Source organism: Hylobates moloch, unplaced genomic scaffold (assembly GCF_009828535.3).
Source record: "Hylobates moloch isolate HMO894 unplaced genomic scaffold, HMol_V3 SCAFFOLD_26, whole genome shotgun sequence".
In the NCBI taxonomy this organism is placed as follows: Eukaryota; Metazoa; Chordata; class Mammalia; order Primates; family Hylobatidae; genus Hylobates; species Hylobates moloch.
In genome coordinates this window covers 3,312,228-3,331,954 of record NW_026652301.1, presented here as the reverse complement: position 1 = coordinate 3,331,954, position 19,727 = coordinate 3,312,228, and the positions used below count along the sequence as shown (strand labels likewise).

The 19,727-nt window shown below is 33.0% G+C and overlaps 1 protein-coding gene across 6 annotated transcripts in view; it reads right to left on the bottom strand.

Moving 5' to 3' along the window:
- LOC116463123 (E3 ubiquitin-protein ligase SHPRH) overlaps positions 1-19,727 on the bottom strand; it is an 85,711-nt gene that overhangs the window by 38,317 nt on the left and 27,667 nt on the right. For all 6 annotated transcript variants that reach the window (XR_004246576.2, XR_004246575.2, XM_058434464.1 and 3 more), the window contains exons 12-23: positions 17,946-18,109; positions 17,573-17,829; positions 15,651-15,772; positions 9,786-9,874; positions 8,801-8,893; positions 7,330-7,437; positions 6,283-6,425; positions 5,293-5,466; positions 4,920-4,982; positions 3,806-4,031; positions 1,985-2,128; positions 770-871 (exon numbers count right to left, since the gene is read on the bottom strand). Coding sequence is in view for 4 of the 6 variants with exons in the window: in XM_058434464.1 (XP_058290447.1) it covers positions 770-871; positions 1,985-2,128; positions 3,806-4,031; positions 4,920-4,982; positions 5,293-5,466; positions 6,283-6,425; positions 7,330-7,437; positions 8,801-8,893; positions 9,786-9,874; positions 15,651-15,772; positions 17,573-17,829; positions 17,946-18,109 (1,685 nt within the window). In the remaining 2 variants the exon portion in view is untranslated. The remainder of the gene's footprint in view (positions 1-769; positions 872-1,984; positions 2,129-3,805; positions 4,032-4,919; positions 4,983-5,292; positions 5,467-6,282; positions 6,426-7,329; positions 7,438-8,800; positions 8,894-9,785; positions 9,875-15,650; positions 15,773-17,572; positions 17,830-17,945; positions 18,110-19,727) is intronic.

Sequence of the window (19,727 nt, the reverse complement as noted above, 5' to 3'; positions counted from 1 at the left end):
TGATTCAAAATTGGGCTGTCCAGTTCCAAAGTCTACCTTCTTAGTCATCATGCTATATCTATAATGAATGTCTAACTTTTCATTTTGTCTGAGATTTACTGATTCACTTAAGTATATGTTATACCAGTTTCCAGAACAATTCAAATCTATATCTTGTCCTCACTTGCCCTATCCAAATATTTACTATGGTATCTTGCCCCTAGAAGGTTCTCTGCCAACTAGCCAAATATGAATTCCTGCAATAAAATGAAATTATATTTAATCAATGACCCACCAATTCATCAGTGTCCAGTATAATACTTAGATCATAACTCAGAACATGTGTCTTGAATTACACTTAATATTTGAAGTCTACGTTTATTACCATGTACTCTGATTTAGTAGCTTTCCAAACACACTTCACAGTTTCAAATAACAAATTACAACATATTTTTGTATTTATGAATGAATGCATGTGTATAAATTGCATTATGCCAGTTTCACCAAGAGATATGTTGTAATACTTTTACTATTCAAGGCTTTGAACTACAGTCCATTTACATTGTTCTCTACTATCGAGTGCATGCCTTCTATATCATCTGCATAATTTCTATGGATACAATATTCTTTTGTGATCTCTGAAGCTATTGTAGAGACACAGGTAGTGTTCTGACTCATATAATACAAAATACTAATTACAACAATTTGCACCATTAATTATGAAAGGAGTCACTAAAATGGTTTATGATAATGCAGCATAGGAAACAGTAGCATGTCTTAGAAACAATACCTTCTCCAAATTAGTTAGGTAAAGAAGCTGCCCAAGTTTTTTCTGAAGCTGTGATGTAGCAACGGCTTTATCATTTAGTAGTTTTATTCGGTTTTGTTCTACCTAAAGAAAATAAAAATAAAAACCTCTTTATTCTTTCAGAAAGATGGTTAAATTATATTAAATATGGACAATTCTCCAGTAATACAGATGTATTCTGTTTTTAAAAAAACCTATTTACATTCTAAAACACAAGTTTTCAAATTGAATACTAGATAATATATTTCAAATGATTTTTTTTTTTGCTTTATGAAAGGCACAATTCAATGCAGAGTTCTTTTAAACAGGAAGTGTCCCTATGTACCTGAAGTCAGATAAAAATAAACTCAAATTCTATTATGTACCATTTTTTTCAGTAATATATACATGGGATAAAGAAAAGTTAAATGATTCGTTGCTCTGGCCTCAGTGATTTCATGAAATCCCGGAAAGAATTTCTCTGCCCTTCTTTCCTCTGTCCCCCTGGTAGAATATAGCAGACAGAGAAGGAACAGTCAAACGAGGAATTTATTTTCTCAGAAAAACTTCTTCAGAATTTACATGTAAGTGAGATAGTATATAATGAATATATATCTAAATTTTTCCAAGTTATAGTCTCCAAGCTGTACAGAAACAGACTTAAGGCACTAAACAAATAAGGAATAAAAATGAATTACAAAGGAAATAATATCTTTTAATGGAGAATAAAAGAGATTGGTAGAGTAATGTTTTTAAACCTGAGTTACAAAGACAAATTTATTAGAAGGTAAGTTGTTAATATTAGTTCATCATTAGCAAAAGAAACACTGCAAAAGAAAAGGTTTCAGTTGTTTTTAAGGAAGATTTTTCTAGTTCTGATAAAACTGAGGTCACAGAAAATGTCTAAAAAGTGACTGAGAATATCTATTGGTCTTAAGCACATACAAGGTTTTAAACTCAAAAACAGATGAATGTGCAACCTGGAGAGAAACAAGATGCACCAAAATAGTGAACGCTAAGCATGTAATAGATATGAAATTGCTCATCTTCGACCATTTTTGATCTACAAAGACAATTTTCTATGGGTCAAATTAAAAATGGAGATTAAATACACACTTATAGTAGAGCTCAGTGTCCTGATTCTGCCTTTTCTATGGGTCTTGGATATCTGTGACATCTGCTTGCTGTTCCCTTTTCTGTGATTTACTTGCCAATTACCTCATGTGGTTCAATGATATGCAGAACAGGCGGATTAGGCTTTGGCTCCCTAGGATCACGCACTCTTAGTCGTTCTGTAGCCATTGCAAGTTCATCAACAGCAGACACACGATTCCTCAGAGCCATCCAATATTCATGAAGAAACTGAAGGAACAGAAAAGACAAACACACTGGTAAAGCATGTAATTAAAACTGGTTAAAACCACCAAGATGTGCCTGAAGCAAAAGTCTTCAGTGAGATCTTACATTTTTTCGCTATGTGTCTAAGGTACAAGTAGTTCCTGGGGTCATTTTTAGGATGAAATGTGAATGAAAAAAATCTCTACAGGACACTGCCTCTTTAGATTCTCAGTAACAGAATACAATGATTTCCTGGTAAGACCAAAAATCTTTATAAAGTCCAATTTTAGGCTGACAGAATCTCTTCTCTGTTTTATTTTTTAAAAATAGTTTTATTATAACATATTTCACATATTCAACTCTGTATAAATGGCAACAAGAATACTAAAATATACAATCAAGTACCCATCATCTAATTGAAGAAAGAATAATATGAATTCCTTGGAAAGGCTCTGCGTATTCTTTCTCAACTGTATCACTCTTTCCTCACATATTCCTCCTTCAGTACCCAACCACTGGGCAACGACTATTCTGAATTATACTTATCCTGCTACACTTTTCATTGAACTTATACTATGTGAAACATATTCTTAATAATTCAGTTACATATGTTTCTGAAATTCACAGAAATGGTATCAATCAGTATACATTTTTTGACAGGCTCTCTTCACTGACTTTACATTTTGAGGTAGATCTGGTGGATATGTACAGCAGGAGTTCATTCAATTGCTCTTCTATGAAAAGGTCTGCAAAGTTATGCAGAAAAAATGTACCAAGACCTGGGAGAACTGCACAATAAGCTCTCTTCTGGACAAAGGGCATGTGGCCAAACTGAGTCAAAAGGAAGAATATAGGGGCAACTGAACATCCTGTGAAACACTTCTTCCAAGGCTTACTGTAATTAACTGTGTTAACGTGCTTTGTATTCACATGAGTAATGTGTGAGAAAAACATTATTATAAACCAATGATTTTGATGTTATAAATGTATTCCCCAATTTATGGCATATGAACTGATAGTACAAATAACTATATTCCTGCATAAAAATTTTTATCCTACTTTAAAAAGCAAGACTTAAAAAAAAAGAAATTGAATAAAAATGTCATTATAAATAAAACACTTCTTTCCTTCCTCTACCTATGTCACCTGTAAAGCAGTACAATGGATAACTAATCCAAATAAAACAATAATTGAAAATTAATTGTGAAATCTCAAGTACAGAGTTATAATATTACAGAATCATTAAAGTACAAATATGAAAGGGCATATTGGGCTTTATTCATTGGAATGGTTTCCAAACTTATAGGATGAGAAGTATTTACTATGTTCCCCAATCTTTAAGGTAGTTGATGCTTGTTTGTTATTCACAGAACAAAAACAAAACTCTCATTTCATATAATAGCAGTGGAAGATCAAGCTAATAATAGAATGAACACACTTTCACGGCTAAACAAAAAGTTTCATATAAGTTCCAGTTTAATAATGATTTTCTTTTAGTAATTTAATAAATAGAATGTCTTTGAGTATTATGGCATTTGCTATCCTTTATTACAACAGTTACATTTCAGGCAAAGAGAAATTATGCCACCTCAATCTCAAAAGAATATTTTAAAAAACTGGAGAGAGAAAAAAAGTAGCAGTTAAAATTGATGTAAAAAAGAAGAATTTTTAATTTTAGAAGGAAGTTTTAAAATACTATACCTTATATTCCTTCTTCCATGCTTCAAAGAGATCCATTGAAGTGCTTCCTTCATCAACAAATTCAACATCAAACCTATGTGATTTTGCAAATGATAGTATTGCTTTCATAGATCGCTCTGTCTCACTTATTGCCCAGAGACCCCGGGTAGTGGTAGGTGCTCGATCATCCACCAGTCCTTCTTCATCTTCTATCATCTCCTCAAATATTGCAGTCTGACCTTTGACTCTGAAAACATACCAGAAAAAAACAACAGTAACTGCTATCAGTTAGTGAAAAGCAACCTTCAATGTGAGTTCTAAAAGAACATGTTTGTAAGTCTTTGGAAAAACCAAAGCAACCCTGAAAAAGCTGAAAACATCATACATTTGGCCAGTTTCTTTTTTATAATTCTATTATATCCACTATAATAAACAGAAAGACTACTGATTCATTTGCCACAACAACACAAAAATCTTGTTTTCTTCCTTGACATGCAGAAGTGAACGTCTGGCAAGGAAATATTGGGGAAAATTTCTATTTTAGATAAGTTATATCTGTTGGAGACGAATAAACAGAATTTGGATAGAAACAAGAAGAAATGTATTATTTACTTCAGTAATAACAGAAAAAGATTTGACCTAAAATAGAATAGTAACACACCTGGATGAAAGTGGATACATTTATTATTCTAACAAGCTTCCCTCTGAGAAGCCAGGTGTTTGTGACAATGTTTACTTATGGTTTTATTAAAGTAATAACATATTTGATTGTGTCATTCTTTATTTTTGAAGAAGTTATGCCGGACATTATGAGTTCTAACTTGAATAGTAGTAAAATGCTAGCAAAATCTGTATAATTCAAATCCATTGGACTCTAGAGTCAGGGATTTTACCACTCTGCAAAACTGCATCTCAATTAATTATATATTACTACACTATGAACATTTAGGGGGTAACTGCTGGATAGGTAAAATTGGGCATATTAAACAATCAAATACCAAAGGTGTACTAATCGATTTAATTAAAGAAACAATATAATAAAGATTACTGTGGGGGAAAATATAGTCATATCAAATACTGAGTCTTGCAAAATGTTTCATTTTCTTGACGGGTAATAATCAAATAGAGAACTTACGTGTTGGAAAATAGCTTTGATTCATACTCTGTGAACAATTCATCAGCTTTACAAAAGACACAGCTGAAAAAAAAGAGATTAACAGAAATATTCACAAACATAACCAGCAATCTGGTAATTTTAAGGAGAAGCTTAATATTTTGACTTCATTTTTCTTTCTACTAGATATGCCATTTTAGAAAAAAAAAATCACATGGTTTTTCATACCTTGTCCTTGAGACTTTTTCTTTAAATTAGATTAATACATCTCTTTCTACTTCTGTCTCAATTAAAATAAAAAAACCTTTACTATATGAGTCAATTGTTTCTTCTCTAAGAAATCTAGCTTAAAGAAATGGTACCATTTCATTGTATGATTTCTTCTATTACCTACCAGTTGAGAGGAAGTCTGGCTGGTCGGAGGTGGCAGACTGTTGCAGACTCAATAACATTACGAGATGGAGGTCCCTCCAGGTTTTTTACAGCCTCTCTTACCAGCTTCTGGCATTTATTTAGCTCTTCCATTTGTGTTGTAAGTAAGAACTGAAGACCTCTGCAATCACGGAACCTGATTCCCACACCAGCACCACACACAATACAAAGAAAACAATAACAGGTCAATTTCCTCAAATTCAGAAAATGGTTGCCAAACAAAGTGTTAAAGAAACTGTTGGCTGTTTTGTTTTTTTTTTTTAACCAAGAACATTTGAGTGAGTTTTCCTTCAGAGTGTATTCAAAGTATAATATTGGGCTATCTACTGTAAAAGATACCAAAAAAATTTGATAGTCCTGTGCTCAGGAACTGAAAAAGAGCATGAAAAATGTATGTCTGTCTCAGATATCTTTGAAAGTGTACGACTGCCACATTCTTCCGTTTTAAGCCTGATTACAGACAGCCCTCCTGACATCCTTGCTCTATATGAGGAGGTGCCTGCAGGATGAAACATAAAAGCAGAATATTGGGAAGAAAGAAGAAAAATGGCTAAGAGTTATATTCCTTGGTTGAATATATATATATATATATATGTATATATACTTAATTAAATCTGTAATTATGCACTATATACGAGGCACTTTGCCAAGCACTTTTCCTGTATAATTTCAATAGTTACTAATGTGCTCACATTATGAAGAGTAAAATATTAAAGTAACTAAAGTAATAAAGGTATGTGGCAGTTAGGAGTTAAACCCAATTATAGTATCTATAACCATTTTGATAAAGTGTGAATAAAAAAGGCTGCAAAAAAGAAGTACGAATGTGTCTGTATAGGTTTATGAATGGAGAAAAAAGGCCGATAATAATGAGAAATTAGACACTAGAAAATACAAGGATTTCTTTGCTTTTAAAGTTATAAGTAGATACTTTTTCTTCCTGTTTTCTTACTTCTCTGACATAGAAAGCTTGCCAGTTTGTTGCTTGTAGTTGCTGGTTATTTCATTTCGCACTCGCTGAACTAGCTCCTCGTCAATAGTAAATTCTATTGCTCTGTGGATCACATTTAGCCACCAAGGAGAATTAGAATGAATCTGTAAAAAAGGTAGCAGTTAATCAATACATTTTTTTTAGTACTCACTAAGCTTCCATCACTGGGCAGGGTGATGCCAAAATTCAAAGAAAGTAATAAATGCTATTCTCAAAGGGACTATCACAGAGGGGAGACAAGTATACATATTCCATGTACAATGCTCGCTTCCTCTTTTGAAAACACAATTAAAGAGAAACCCCTATTTCCTAACTACTCTGGATAAATGAGAATTTATTGAATGCATTTATATAACAAAGCTGTAACTAAAAAAACTGTTTACACCAAATGAAAATTCAGTACTCATTCTACATATGTGAAAAGGTCACAGGTCTCTTTATCAGCATAAGAAAGAAAGCATTCATTCTAATCTTTAACTAATTGAACTAGATTCTACTTAATGAATAATCCACGATAACTAACAAAATTATATCCCAGAATACTAAATAATGAATGAATTAGAAAGACAAAAATTTGCAACACCTGATTTAAAAACTGAAAATAAAAGTGTATTTGTGTAACCTCTTTAGATTTTGCTACTGATTTCATAAAACTGAAATTTTAGAAATGACAAGTGGTATATATTCTGCAGGAAAAATACTTGTGGTTCTAATGTATTAACATTTTAAAACATCTCAGAAACAAGATAAAAAGGAGGTTATAGAAGTCTTTACTTTCTTCAAAAGACAACTGTTATATACTCAAGGTAAGAGAAAACCCATGAGTTCAAAAGAAAGAGAACTCAAAATAGTTGACTTATTTATGCATCTGTTGTGGGTCAGGCAATGTGCTAGGTGCTAAGGATTCCAAAATGTATACGAAATTCAAGTTTCTCCCCACCAAAAAGCCAAAACTCAAAATGATATCTGGAGACAAATACAAGTAAGAAACACTGCATTTTGGCGTACCTTTCTTTGAAGCTCATGGATGGTCTGCTGCACAGGATATAAAGCTTGCTGGGCTTCAGCAACTTCTGTATTACACTTGCTCATATAGTGCTCTCGCAGCTGTTTGGCCTGTGTTGAAACAGAAAATATAAACTTTCACTCCCAATCTAGAATATAATTCAGTATGATGTTTCAAAAAGAATGGGTCGTTTTATACATTTAAAGCTACTTAACTGCATTTAAACATAAAAGTACAAGTATACTGTAGAGAACATAAAAGTCACACTAAAAATTCCTTATATATGGAAGTTAACAAAATTTACCTGTCCAAGTAACAAAATTTAAGAAACACCGAAGATTTGTTTGCCAAATTTTCATTTAAATTTTTTTTTTAGTTAGATAAGCAAAGAGGGGAAAAAAAGAACAGTAATATTTCAAATGATAGGCAAAGCAAAGGCACCTTTCTAAAATTTGGCTAATTTAGTGATTAAAATTTCTTAGTTACTGCAGTTTAAAAATAATCCTTGAGAATATACAGTAATATAGGTGTTAGGAACTGAATTTTGTTTCCCCCAAATTCATATGCTGAAGCCCTAAGAAAGTAGATTTTAAATGTTCTCACTACACACACACACACACACACACACACAAATAAAAATAAAAAGAGAGGAAACAGGTAATCGATATGTTAGTTTGATTTAGCTATTCTAGTGTCTCCATATATCAAAACATCACTCTCTACTCATAAATATATAAAATTTTTGTTAATTAAAATAGTTTGCCAGGGCACCTCCGCACCCAAAACAACCAGTGCAAAAAGGCTGTGCGTATTTATATAATCTCATTTTTTATCCTGTTGACTCAAATAAAGGCTCCACTTACAGGTTCCATACATTTCAAACATACCTACTCTTTTGATTTTAGCTCTTTAATGTTTAACAACACAAAAATCCCTGGAAGAATCTGCATAATAAGCTATTAACAATTTATAGTAAAATAATTTATAATATCACTCTTTTCGATGTCATTCTTTTCAAAAACAGGCAACACTTTTTGTAGAGGAAACTTCTTTGAGAGAACTACCACGAAAAATTTGACTTTATTTACCCCCTTAAAAAATACACAGAAATGTGGAGAAAGTGCAAAAGTTTGTATATTTACTAAGCTACATCTTTTGTAGATCTGCCATGAGATCAAAGTTTCCTTTTTAAAACTCATTTATTTACATCCCGTTCTGTTGGCTACCAACAGCCATATCTACAACAAGCGTTTATCAGATAACTGCAGGTAGATCAGCAGAGAAGCCAAATAATACGTACTGCTGCCATTCTCTGCTACCCAAAATCACAACAAAATTTGAAACATCAAAGTAACAGGAAAACATGATTACATTTATTTATATGTTGTATGTCCTAGGATATATCAACTATATGGAGCATAAAGTTTGAAGAAAATATACTTTTATAGACAGAATGAAAAAAATAATAATTACTTCCTCCTCAAGTCGGCCATCACGCAAGGTAGGTGGTATCCCTGGGTGCCTGGCTATCAACAATTCCATCAAGTTATGGGTAGCATGAAGTCTCTACAAACATATCAAAGGCAATAATTATGACAGTCAATGCAGAAGACTCTGAAGAGAACCTAGTATTAATATGGCACACAGAACACTAACACCACATTAAGATCATATCACCAAATACTTTTCCTATAAAACAATCTGAGTACTACTACTTTGTTTTCTTTACTCAAGAGAAGGGTGTTAAGCTCTAGGACCTGCCTTTTGTAACCCTTATCCATGCAGAATATAAGATTTATATTTAATTTTTCCTCTCCCTCCACTTTTCCATACATTCCTCTAAATATCCACTCTGATACCTGTGAACATGTTAGTCAGTCCCAAGGTCAATATTCTGAATGGTAATGACATCTTACCTGGGACTCAAACCTAAACTTGCCAAAATTAATAAACCCATCTCTACTTCCTATTTAGCTAGAGAGCCTTGTCTATATGAGTCAATGACAGATCCAAGAAGGGAAAGAGAAATAAGTGTTATAATTAAAATATCCAAATCTCCCTAAAGACCTCTAAAAATTATCATTAGATAGGTTTTATTGCTTAGTTCCTTTTCTTTTTAATGAAAACCATGTGAATAAACATGTTGATATTCATATGTAAAAGTGATAAAACTGACCTACTCTTGGAAGTACAAGTACTTTGAACTATTTTTAACTGTAGCTTATTTAGACTTATCTTGCCATGCTTGTGCCCAAAACTTCCCTGAATGGAATAGTAGTGATTCTCAAATGTTAGTGTACATACAAATCACCGAAAATGCTTATTGAGAAGACTGAATCCCAAGTTTCACCCAGTGATTGTGACTGTTTGTTACCATTTATCCTCTTAAACATTCAGAACAATTATTTTGTTTAAAAAACAAACAGAATACCTACGAAATTGTTTAGCTTTCACTTACTTGAAGTGAATCAGTTTTGAGTTTTCCTTTGTGTTCCTCCGAGGAGCGCAACACTTCTCTGTACAATTCTGCTGCCAAGGCATACTCACCTAAAGAATTAAAATGTATTTAAAGCATAAGAGAGTCACATATTTAGCTCCCAATGTCATCTAGTTGTCCATTATTTAAGAATACTGTAAAAATAAAACGTAATGATTATAACTATTTTTTTAAGTAAAGAAATTTGACTTGGTATTAATATGATTGCCCAAGTTTTAAAAAAGGGTGAGTACGGTCCTTTTTTAATTCCATGGAATATAATGTTCTTATATTACATTTATAATGTTTTAAAATTATACTGAAATATGTTTATAATCAAACCTGTTTGTAATGTTTTGAGATTATGCTATTGGATAAACTTTTAATTTAGACAAAAAAATTTCCTCTTGCTGAAGGGTGGCAATCAGTAGTCATTATGATGTCTGAAATTAAGGATAAACTTAAGGTAATTATAGATTATTTATAAAAAAAATTTAAGACACTGACCAACCTACACATAATCATCAGAAAAATATACTATTCTTGGTCACTATTACTGTTCTTGGTATTAGGCCAAATAATTTGCAATTAAAAACTTCATGTCAGAAGCTCAGGGATCTCCCTCTTCTTCTGGTCACACAAACCATAGTTAGTCTGAGATGTATGCTGTTTTCTACTGTTCATAATTAGCACCTCATTCAAATAAAGCAATTCAGAAAGTATTGATTAAAGCACAGGCTGGCAAAGTATGGCCCATGGGTCATTTCTACCCTCTGCCTATCTGTTGGGCACATCAGCTTAGAATGAATTTTACATTTTTAAATAGTTGAAAAAAAATTCAAAAAAAATATTTCGTGACATGTGAAAATTAAATTTCAGGGTCCATAGTTTTATTAGAACCTAGCTCTGCTCATTTGTTTTTATACTGCCTGTGGCTGCTGTTGTACTACAACAGCCAAGCTGATAGTTGCGCAGAGATCTTATGGCTTGCAATGCCTATGTATTATCTGCTTCTTTACACAGAAAGTTTGATGATACCTCAATAAAATAAGAGATGAACATTTTTAATGGCTTGAATAATAGACTCTATCTTAATTGCTGCTTGTAAAATTCAAGACAGGTAAATTATAAATACTATTAAAGTAAAAATCTAACACTGGTGAAACCATGCAATCCATACCAAAAAAAGGTACAGAGATGTTCTAGCTTTTATTTGCTGAGAAAGTTTTTTTCCTAAGTATTACACATACTTGCTTTAAAAAAAAACTTCAAGCTGGTTTTATGAATATCATGTAATCAGGACCACGTTCATAGTTACAATGAGATATATATATATGCAAACCTTTGTAAATTTTGAAGTTGGTTCTTTTTTTAGCTCATATATAAGTTTACATACATATCTTAATTTTGGTAAAATATACATAAAATTTACCATCTCAGCCCTTTTCAAGTGTGTAGTTCAGTGGCACTATGTATATCCAGTGTTGTGCAAAACACCTAATTTAAAACAAATTTTTGGAACAACAGCTCTTATACCATTGCTTTATATCTAGTTCTATTAGTTAGCTAACACAAAGCTTTTTAAAACACACATTATCAAAGAACTGTAGTCAGCCAATTTCTATTCCCTTTAAATAAGGGAGAAGATTATTTTCACAATAATAAAGTTACTTTATAACGTAGGCATTAACATTCAATTATCTTCACAGTGAGTTCTCTTTTTTTAGTTAAGAGTCTTGATTAAAGCTTTTCAAAGGACATTACGAATTCTATCAGTATTTATACTATCATTTATAGAGAATTCATTTAACAATTTTCTCTTCATAATTACCATACCTTTTACATAAAGTATAGTGATTAAACTATAATGTAAAGCAGCTGAATTTGATCTATTCACTATAATACCTGGTTTTTCATGTTTATTTTTAAAAAGACATGCTTTCTGAGGAAGATAAAAAAAACCCATATTCAATGTTATAAAGGTTTAAGTCAAATTTGGAAATCCCATTCTCAGCCACTTGATGGCGCTAATATTTCTAAGTAAACTGGTGGATCTCATATTGTCAAGCTAATTTTTGTCCAAAAATCATCTGCAGAAAACACAATGTTCAAAATTGGAATAATAAAATGTGTTTAATACCAGTCAAGGAGAATCTCAGAATATGTATTAATGCATCATACGTATTTATTTACATATAATATAAGCAAATCTTTTAGAGTTTGAAATTAATTTTAGATTTCTTTTAAAAGTCAGACCTTCACTGTCTGATCTTCACATTAGAAGAATCTAATTTATGTAAGTTATATATGTAATGTTACTTTAAAAAATGAATATTGTTTAACATCACTATGAAGTTAATAAAAACTAAAAGCAGCAAATCTATTACAATTAAGTTGAAAATTACAATTAAATTCAGAAGGAACATGTCCTCTATTAATGGACTTTCTGGTGGGAGATTTCTCTTAATAATCAACAATACACTGCTAGCTAAATTGAGGACTTTCTAGGGAATTCCCTAGAGGGAAGATTTGCACACAAAGTTACGTGTACTATATGTGAACAATTTAACAAGAAAATATAATAATAGGCCCTTTTCTATTAGATATTGATAACAGAATTTACATTGTGAGCAGGTTGAAAGTGGTAAGAATCTGAGGTAACCTTCATATTACCATAATCAATAACATCATTCTTCATCTCTGTTTTTATAAAGTTTTCAATGTGCTTCCACATTTTGTATTAAGAACAATAGTTGAGGTAAGTAAAGCACCTGTAATATTTTACTGACAAAGACACTGAAGATCAGAAATCTTGAACAATATATACCATTTCACAGGGTTCTAACTGCAGTATGTAAGAAGTCCCATCCTATTCAGTTCTTGTTTAGAGCTATTTCTACTCAGCTTCTGAGAATCCTTATAACTCTACCCAAGTATCTAGCACAGTAAGAGACACTTTCCATTTCTGGTTCTATTATGCTAAAGAGCTAACAACTACAGACGGGCTACTCAAAGAGGCTTAATGTAAGAATATTTACTTATATTCTACAAAAAGCACACATTTCTTTGGGCAACTGATTTCTTTGTACTTTTTTAAAAAATTTCTTAAGGTAGAAGCTGAAGTCTCCGATATGAAACTTTTTTCTTTTCTAGTACATGTTTAATTCTATGAATTTCTTTTTAATAACTGATTTCCTGCATCCCACAAATTTTGATATTTCATTTTTATTCACTTCAAAGTATCTCCTACTTTCCCTTTTATTTTCTAACCCAAAGGTTTAGAAGTGTGTTAATTTCACAGCATTTGGGGACTTTCCAGTTTTCCTTCTGTTATTGGTATCTACCACTGTGGGCACAGAACACACTCTATAAGCATGATTCCTTTGAAATTTACTGCCTTGTTTTACAGCCCACAATATGCCCTATCTTCATATACATTTAATGTGTACTTAAAAACAATGTATACTCCTCTTTGGTTGGGTAGTCAATAAATACTGATTAGGTCAACTGGTTGACAGCAGTGTTTGAACTATGTATGCCCTCACTTATTTTTTACTTATTCTATACATAACTGAGAGAGGGATGTAGAAATCTGACAATAATTACGCACTTGTTTATTTCTCATTATAATTCTATCAGTTTTTAGTATTTATTTTGAAACTCTTGTTTTAGGTACACTAATACTTAGAATTTTTTTCTCTAGTGATAAAGTAACACCCTTTATCCTTGGTAATATTCTTTGCTCTGAAATCTACTTTGGAAGCTCCAGTGGTACAATCAGTTAGCAGGCAGTATTAATAAGAAATCTATTTTACTTGATAGAAATATAGTGGCTTTATCTTTCTTTTGATTAGTGTTAACATATCTTTTTTCATCCTCTTACATTTGCATCTTTAAATATAAAGTAGGTTTCTTATAGAGAATATATTGATGGTTATCGTTTTTAATCCAGTCTGACAATCCAGGCCTCTTAATTGGGATATTTAGACCATTACAGTTTACGTGATCACTGATAAGCTTGTTTTTAAATCTACCATCTTGCTGTTTGTTTTCTAATCATCTCATTTGTTTTTTGCACCCTTTTTTCCTTTTTTTTTGAAGATTTTTTATTATTTATTTATTATTATTATTATTTTTTTGTTTGAGATGGAGTCCCGCTCTGTAGCCCAGGCTGGGGTACAGTGGTGCAATCTCGGCTCACTGCAACCTCCGCCTCTGGGGTTCAAGTGATTCTCCTGTCTCAGCCTCCCAAGTAGCTGGGACTATAGGCGCATGCCACCAGGCCCAGCTAATTTTTGTACTTTTAGTAGAGACGGGGTTTCACTACGTTGGCCAGGATGGTCTCGATCTCCTAACCTTGTGATCTGCCCACCTTGGCTTCCCAAAGTGCTGGGATTATAGGCATGAGCCACCGTGCCTGGCCTGATTTTTTATTTTTATCTATTCTTTTGGATTATTACCTCTAACTCCTTGTTGTATGTTAAAGTGGTGGCTGTAGGGTGTACATTCTTTGCTTGTCACAGTCTACCTTCATATAATATACCTCTTCATATATAGGATAATAATCTTACAATATTACACACCCATGTCTCCCCACACAGACTTTGTATTATTGCTTTTGCACATTGTACATTTACATGATATAAAACTCACTATATATATATATATATATATATATTTTTTTTTTTTTTTCCTTTGGGGACTCCAACACATTTATATTAGGCCATGTGAAGTTGTCCACAACCTCACTGATGCTCTTTTCAAAATTTTCAGTCTTCTTCTTTTGTTTTTCATGTTGAAGAGTTTCTATCGCTATTCTATACTTTGACTTTATTGATTTTTTTCTTAGGTGGTGTCTAATCTTCTATTTATTAAATGAATTTTCTATATTAGACATTGAAATTTTGATTTCCAGAAGTTTGACTGCATGTTTTCAATGTTTCTACTTAACACACTTCATCTTTACTCTTGAACCTAAGGAATACAGTTTTAATGTTTCTCATATTTATATGGAAAGGTGTGTCTATATGGTGCTTATTAAAAGTGCCAGTTATATAACTTTGCTTCCAGCCAAGATAGAGTAACAGAGAATGGATTTACTCTTTCCTGTAAAAACTACAATAACAGGCAAAATATATGAAATGACAGTTTGTAAGATATTAGACCTAATGCAAAAAAAGTGATCCGTGAGAGATGGAGAAGCCACTAATACTCTTCCATGTAAATATAAGATGCTCTTTCTAAACTGCTTTAATTTTGTGCATAATATATAACACTGTAACTTTACACATATACGTTCTGTGTGTGTGTGGGAGGGTGTGTGTGTACTTGTCACCCTCTGTAAGAATTTAAGGTCTGCAAGATCAGAGTTACTTTATTTACCATATCATCGTTACCTAGATTAGGTGTGGCGCACAAATATTTGCTGAAAAAATGATCCTACAAACTATTATTTTTAAATCAATGAACAATAATTCCTTTAATGTGTCAAAATTTAACCATTTTTCTATTTCTAATCATTTGGACTGTTTACAGTTGTTTACTATTAAACTATTAAAGTCTAAGATTAACAACTTAAAGAGAAATCTGTGTATCCTCTTTTCCTTAAAAAAGAACTAAAAATGGAAATGTTTGGTTAAATCATATGTAAACTTTGAAGGTTTTCGAAACGTTCTATGAACTGCTCTCTATTAAGTTGAACCTATTTAAACTATATTCAGTAGTGTGTGAAAGTATCTTTTTGGGGGAAAAATCCCCCCCAAAAAATCAAAATCTATTTTTTCTATAATTAACCTTCCTCAGGAAGTGTTTGGAAGAATCAGAGATAACAAAGCAATCACCTTCTACCTTTAATAATATGAATGCCTGCTAAGCCATTGAGAGCACAAACTAGCTGTCGATGTGCTTCTTCACATTCAGTTCCACATTTCTTCTGCAAAGATGTCAGCAGCTCTTCCATTGTCATGGTGCTAAAAGAAAAGGTAGACTGTTCAAAACTAGAAAGAAAATCCCAAGTGTTACTTCAGTGGGAGTGTTATATCACACATGATCAAGAGTGTATGAGACTCGCAGTAGTTGTGGTATCTCTAGCATTTTTTTTTCCACCTCAATTTTTACCATTATTTTTTCCCACATAAGTACCTTTATTTGATCACATCTTTAAGTTTTTCCCATTTCAGTAAAGGGAGAACAAAACTAGAAAAATCTTCCTCAAGTACAAAGTACAACATAATATATTTGAAATATTACAGGTATTAAAATGTAAGACTGACTCTGAATCCTAGCACTGCAACTTAATTAGAAAACCTCTTTGAGCCTGAATATTTTTTTAATCAGTAAAAAATGAAGATCCTCTAAGGTTAAATGCCATTCCTTCAAAAGGCTGTCTAACCTTAACCACTCATATATAAATTGTTTTCAGACTCTAACTGTACACAGCAATTTGTACGTATATCTTTTGAAATTTACCATGTTCACTTCATATTTTAGAAATCTGTAATTTTCATCATTTCCTTTATTTGTCTATAACCTGCTTAAAAGCAAAGACAAAACTGAATCCTTTTTCTATCTCTTATAGCCAAAGGCTAGTTCCTGAGTTGCAGTCTGATTCACAAAAACTTTCTGGGACAATAGAGTATTATGAACACAACTTTCTTAATGTTCTCAGAATGAATAATCAGAGAGATAGAAAATATTTAATGGTAATCTAATTCCCTGATGTGGGAACTATGAAATAAAGTAAGAGCAAAAGCCTTTCATATCTGGAGTACAGCCAAAACCCTAAACAACAAAATAATAATTTTTAAAAAACTTCAACAATAATCCTAATTTTAAAAGAAGTGTTCAAGGCCAGGTGTGGTGGTTCATGCCTGTCATCCCAACAGTTTGAGAGGGTGAGACAGGAGGACTGCTTGGGGCCAGGTGTTCAGGATCAGCTCAGGCAACATAGCGAGGCCCTGTCTCTACAAAAACATAAAATAGGCTGGGCGTGGTGGCTCACGCCTGTAATCCCAGCACGAGGCTGGGGCGGGGGGTGGATTACCTGAGGTCAGGAGTTCAAGACCAGCCTGACGAACATGATGAAACCCCGTCTCTACTAAAAATACAAAATTACCCAGGCGTGGTGGCACATGTCTGTAACCCCAGGTACTTGGAAGGGTGGGCCAGGAGAATTGCTGGAACCCAGGAGGCAGAGATTGCAGTGAGCTGAGATTGTGCCACTGCACTCTAGCCTGGGCAACAAGAGTGAAACTTCATCTCAAAAAATAAAATAAAATAAAATAAAATAAAAAATAAAAATAAAAATAAAAAATAAAATAAAATAAAGTAAATAAAATAAAATAAAATAAAATAAAATAAAATAAAATAAAATAGTAGCTGGCTGTAGTAGTGTGCACTTGTAGTCTTAGCTACTTGAGAGGCTGAGGCAGGAGGATCACTTGAGCCCAGGAATTTGAGGCTGCCACTGTGAGCTATAATCACACCACTGCACTCCAGCTGGGAAACAGAGTGAGACCCCGTCTCAAAGAAAAAAAAAAAACAAAAATAAAAAACAAAAAACCACACCCATTGCAAAAGAGAAATGCTCAAAACCATGAAAATAATTTTGATAATTCTCCATTGCAAATGAGGTTCCATACCAAAGAAAACCCTCCACACCATTAAAAATAACTGACAACTCAGTTACATGTCTCTGAATGAAACTGTGGGCCAGAAATATTGTCTATTATGATATATCAACTGCAATTTTAAAAAGTTGATAATAAAACCTTTTTTGGAGTGGCAAGAACTCTCCACGAACAGCCTGTGGGTGACAGCAGGCCTGTCTGAGCCTCAGCAATGGATACAGGATAGAGGTGACAGTCCTTCTGTCCAGGCTGCTGAGCTTCAGAGCCCAGTCAGAAATCTTCCTGAGTTTTACCACCGCATCCTGGCAGCACACCTCATGCTGACGGTGATAGAAATGCCTTTCCACTGGAGAAAAGTGGAGCCAGTGTATTTCTTCGGTTTGTGGTGGTATCTGGATCTGTGAAAAGGAGCAGGAAAAAAAAAAAAAAGATGTCATCTAAAAATTTAACTTTCCATCCCAATTGTTTCTTTTCTCTTATAGTATCTTTATCAATAAAAACTTATTGTACTGACTTGGTCAATCACATCTTTCTTTGCAGACCTCCACAGTATCTTGGCAATAAAGCTGTAGAGATGCTGAGGATTCTTTTTGCAGTAAGGCCGATAGAGAAGTCGAACCCACCAGTGTTTGACACAGTAAGGTTCAATACCAAGAAAGACCACTAACCCAAAAAGATCTGAAAAGAAAAAAATAAAGTACATTGAGAATAACTCTATTACTTCATTACCAGTTTGCAGAAGCGTTTCTACAGACATTACACAGCACATAGAACTTTCCATGAATTGAAATACAGGCTGTATAGGCTCTTAAATCTGAAATTCAATTCCAATTCCATTTATATTTATTGAGCATCTATTCTGCCCTAGGTTTTGTGCTAGGTGCTAAAATAATGTTAGGTTTATGGAACCATTCATTACACAAAGCTTATACTTAATTCAAAAATCTGAAATTTCTATCAGAAGTTAAACCAAAAAACCACTCAACTGAATGTACTTGGTAAGACATATATAAGAAATACCATGCTCTGAAACCAATAGATGCAAGATTTGCTGGATTGGAAAAAAGAATTTCTAATCACACAGATGACATGAAGAATATTCTCTGATGCAATATTCCTCATACCCTTTATCTAATAATTCTCCTAGAAGCCTAAGAGAGTAATAAAAATATAGATAAGATTCACTTACACAGTGATATTCATAGCAACAATATGTAGAAAAATGACTCAAATAAATAAATTATGGTAATCCCACAAAATAGAACTATTTTTCTTTTCTGATTCAGCATGCCTTGTATTTGTTAGCTTTAGAGCCTGAGACTTCTTGTTTATCTCTTTACTGGGCACACTCAATTTTATATTCTATTCCCTTCCACCTGCCCACTTAACATACCCTAAACTGTTTTCCATATATTTATTTGTGAGGACTTATGAAAAACTGCTTCGGATATGATGTTAAGTGGAAAAAAAAAGGAATATAAAATTGTGCATGCAAAATAAGCTCAAATATATAAACATCTATATAGAAAAGATTAGATGTGGTTTTGTCTTCAAATGAAGACTATGAGTGTAATTTTGTAATTTTCTTTTTTTTTTTTTGAGACAAGGTCTTGCTGTTGCCCAGGCTCGAGTGCAGTGGCACCATCTTAGCTCACTGCAGCCTCAACCTCCTGGGCTCAAGTGATCCTACCTCAGCCTCCCAAGTAGCTGAGATCATAGGTGTGTGCCACCATGCCTGGCTAATTCTTTTATTTTCTGTAGAGACAGGGCTTCCCTATGTTGCCCAGGCTGATCTCGAACTCCTGGGCTCAAGTGATCCTCCCACCTCAGCCTCCCAAAGTGCTGGGATTACAGGTGTGAGCCACCATGTCCGGCTTGTAATTTTCTTTATACTTTTATGTACAGTTCAAATTTTTCCAAAATGGGCATATACTCTCTTCAGAAGCCATAAAATAATAATAAAAATATCCTTCCCACACCTACAACACTTATTCTGAAGATGTTCAACAAATATTTAGATTGAATTAAGTTACCTTGATGGTTGCTGGGAGTTAGCAACATCTGAAAGAACCAACGCATCACTGCTATGCAAAGGTCCACAGATTTATATTTTTAGCCCAAATCAATTCAATTGCTGTATGTTACCTCTTCTTTGAGGTCCCAAAGCCGTCTCAAACTCAACTTGCTGAAATCTCAAATTCATAATTTTTTTTCTTTTTGCACACACATGCTTCATCTTTTTCTTTTTTTTTTTTTTTTTTTTTTTTTTTGAGACAGAGTCTTGCTCTGTTGCCCG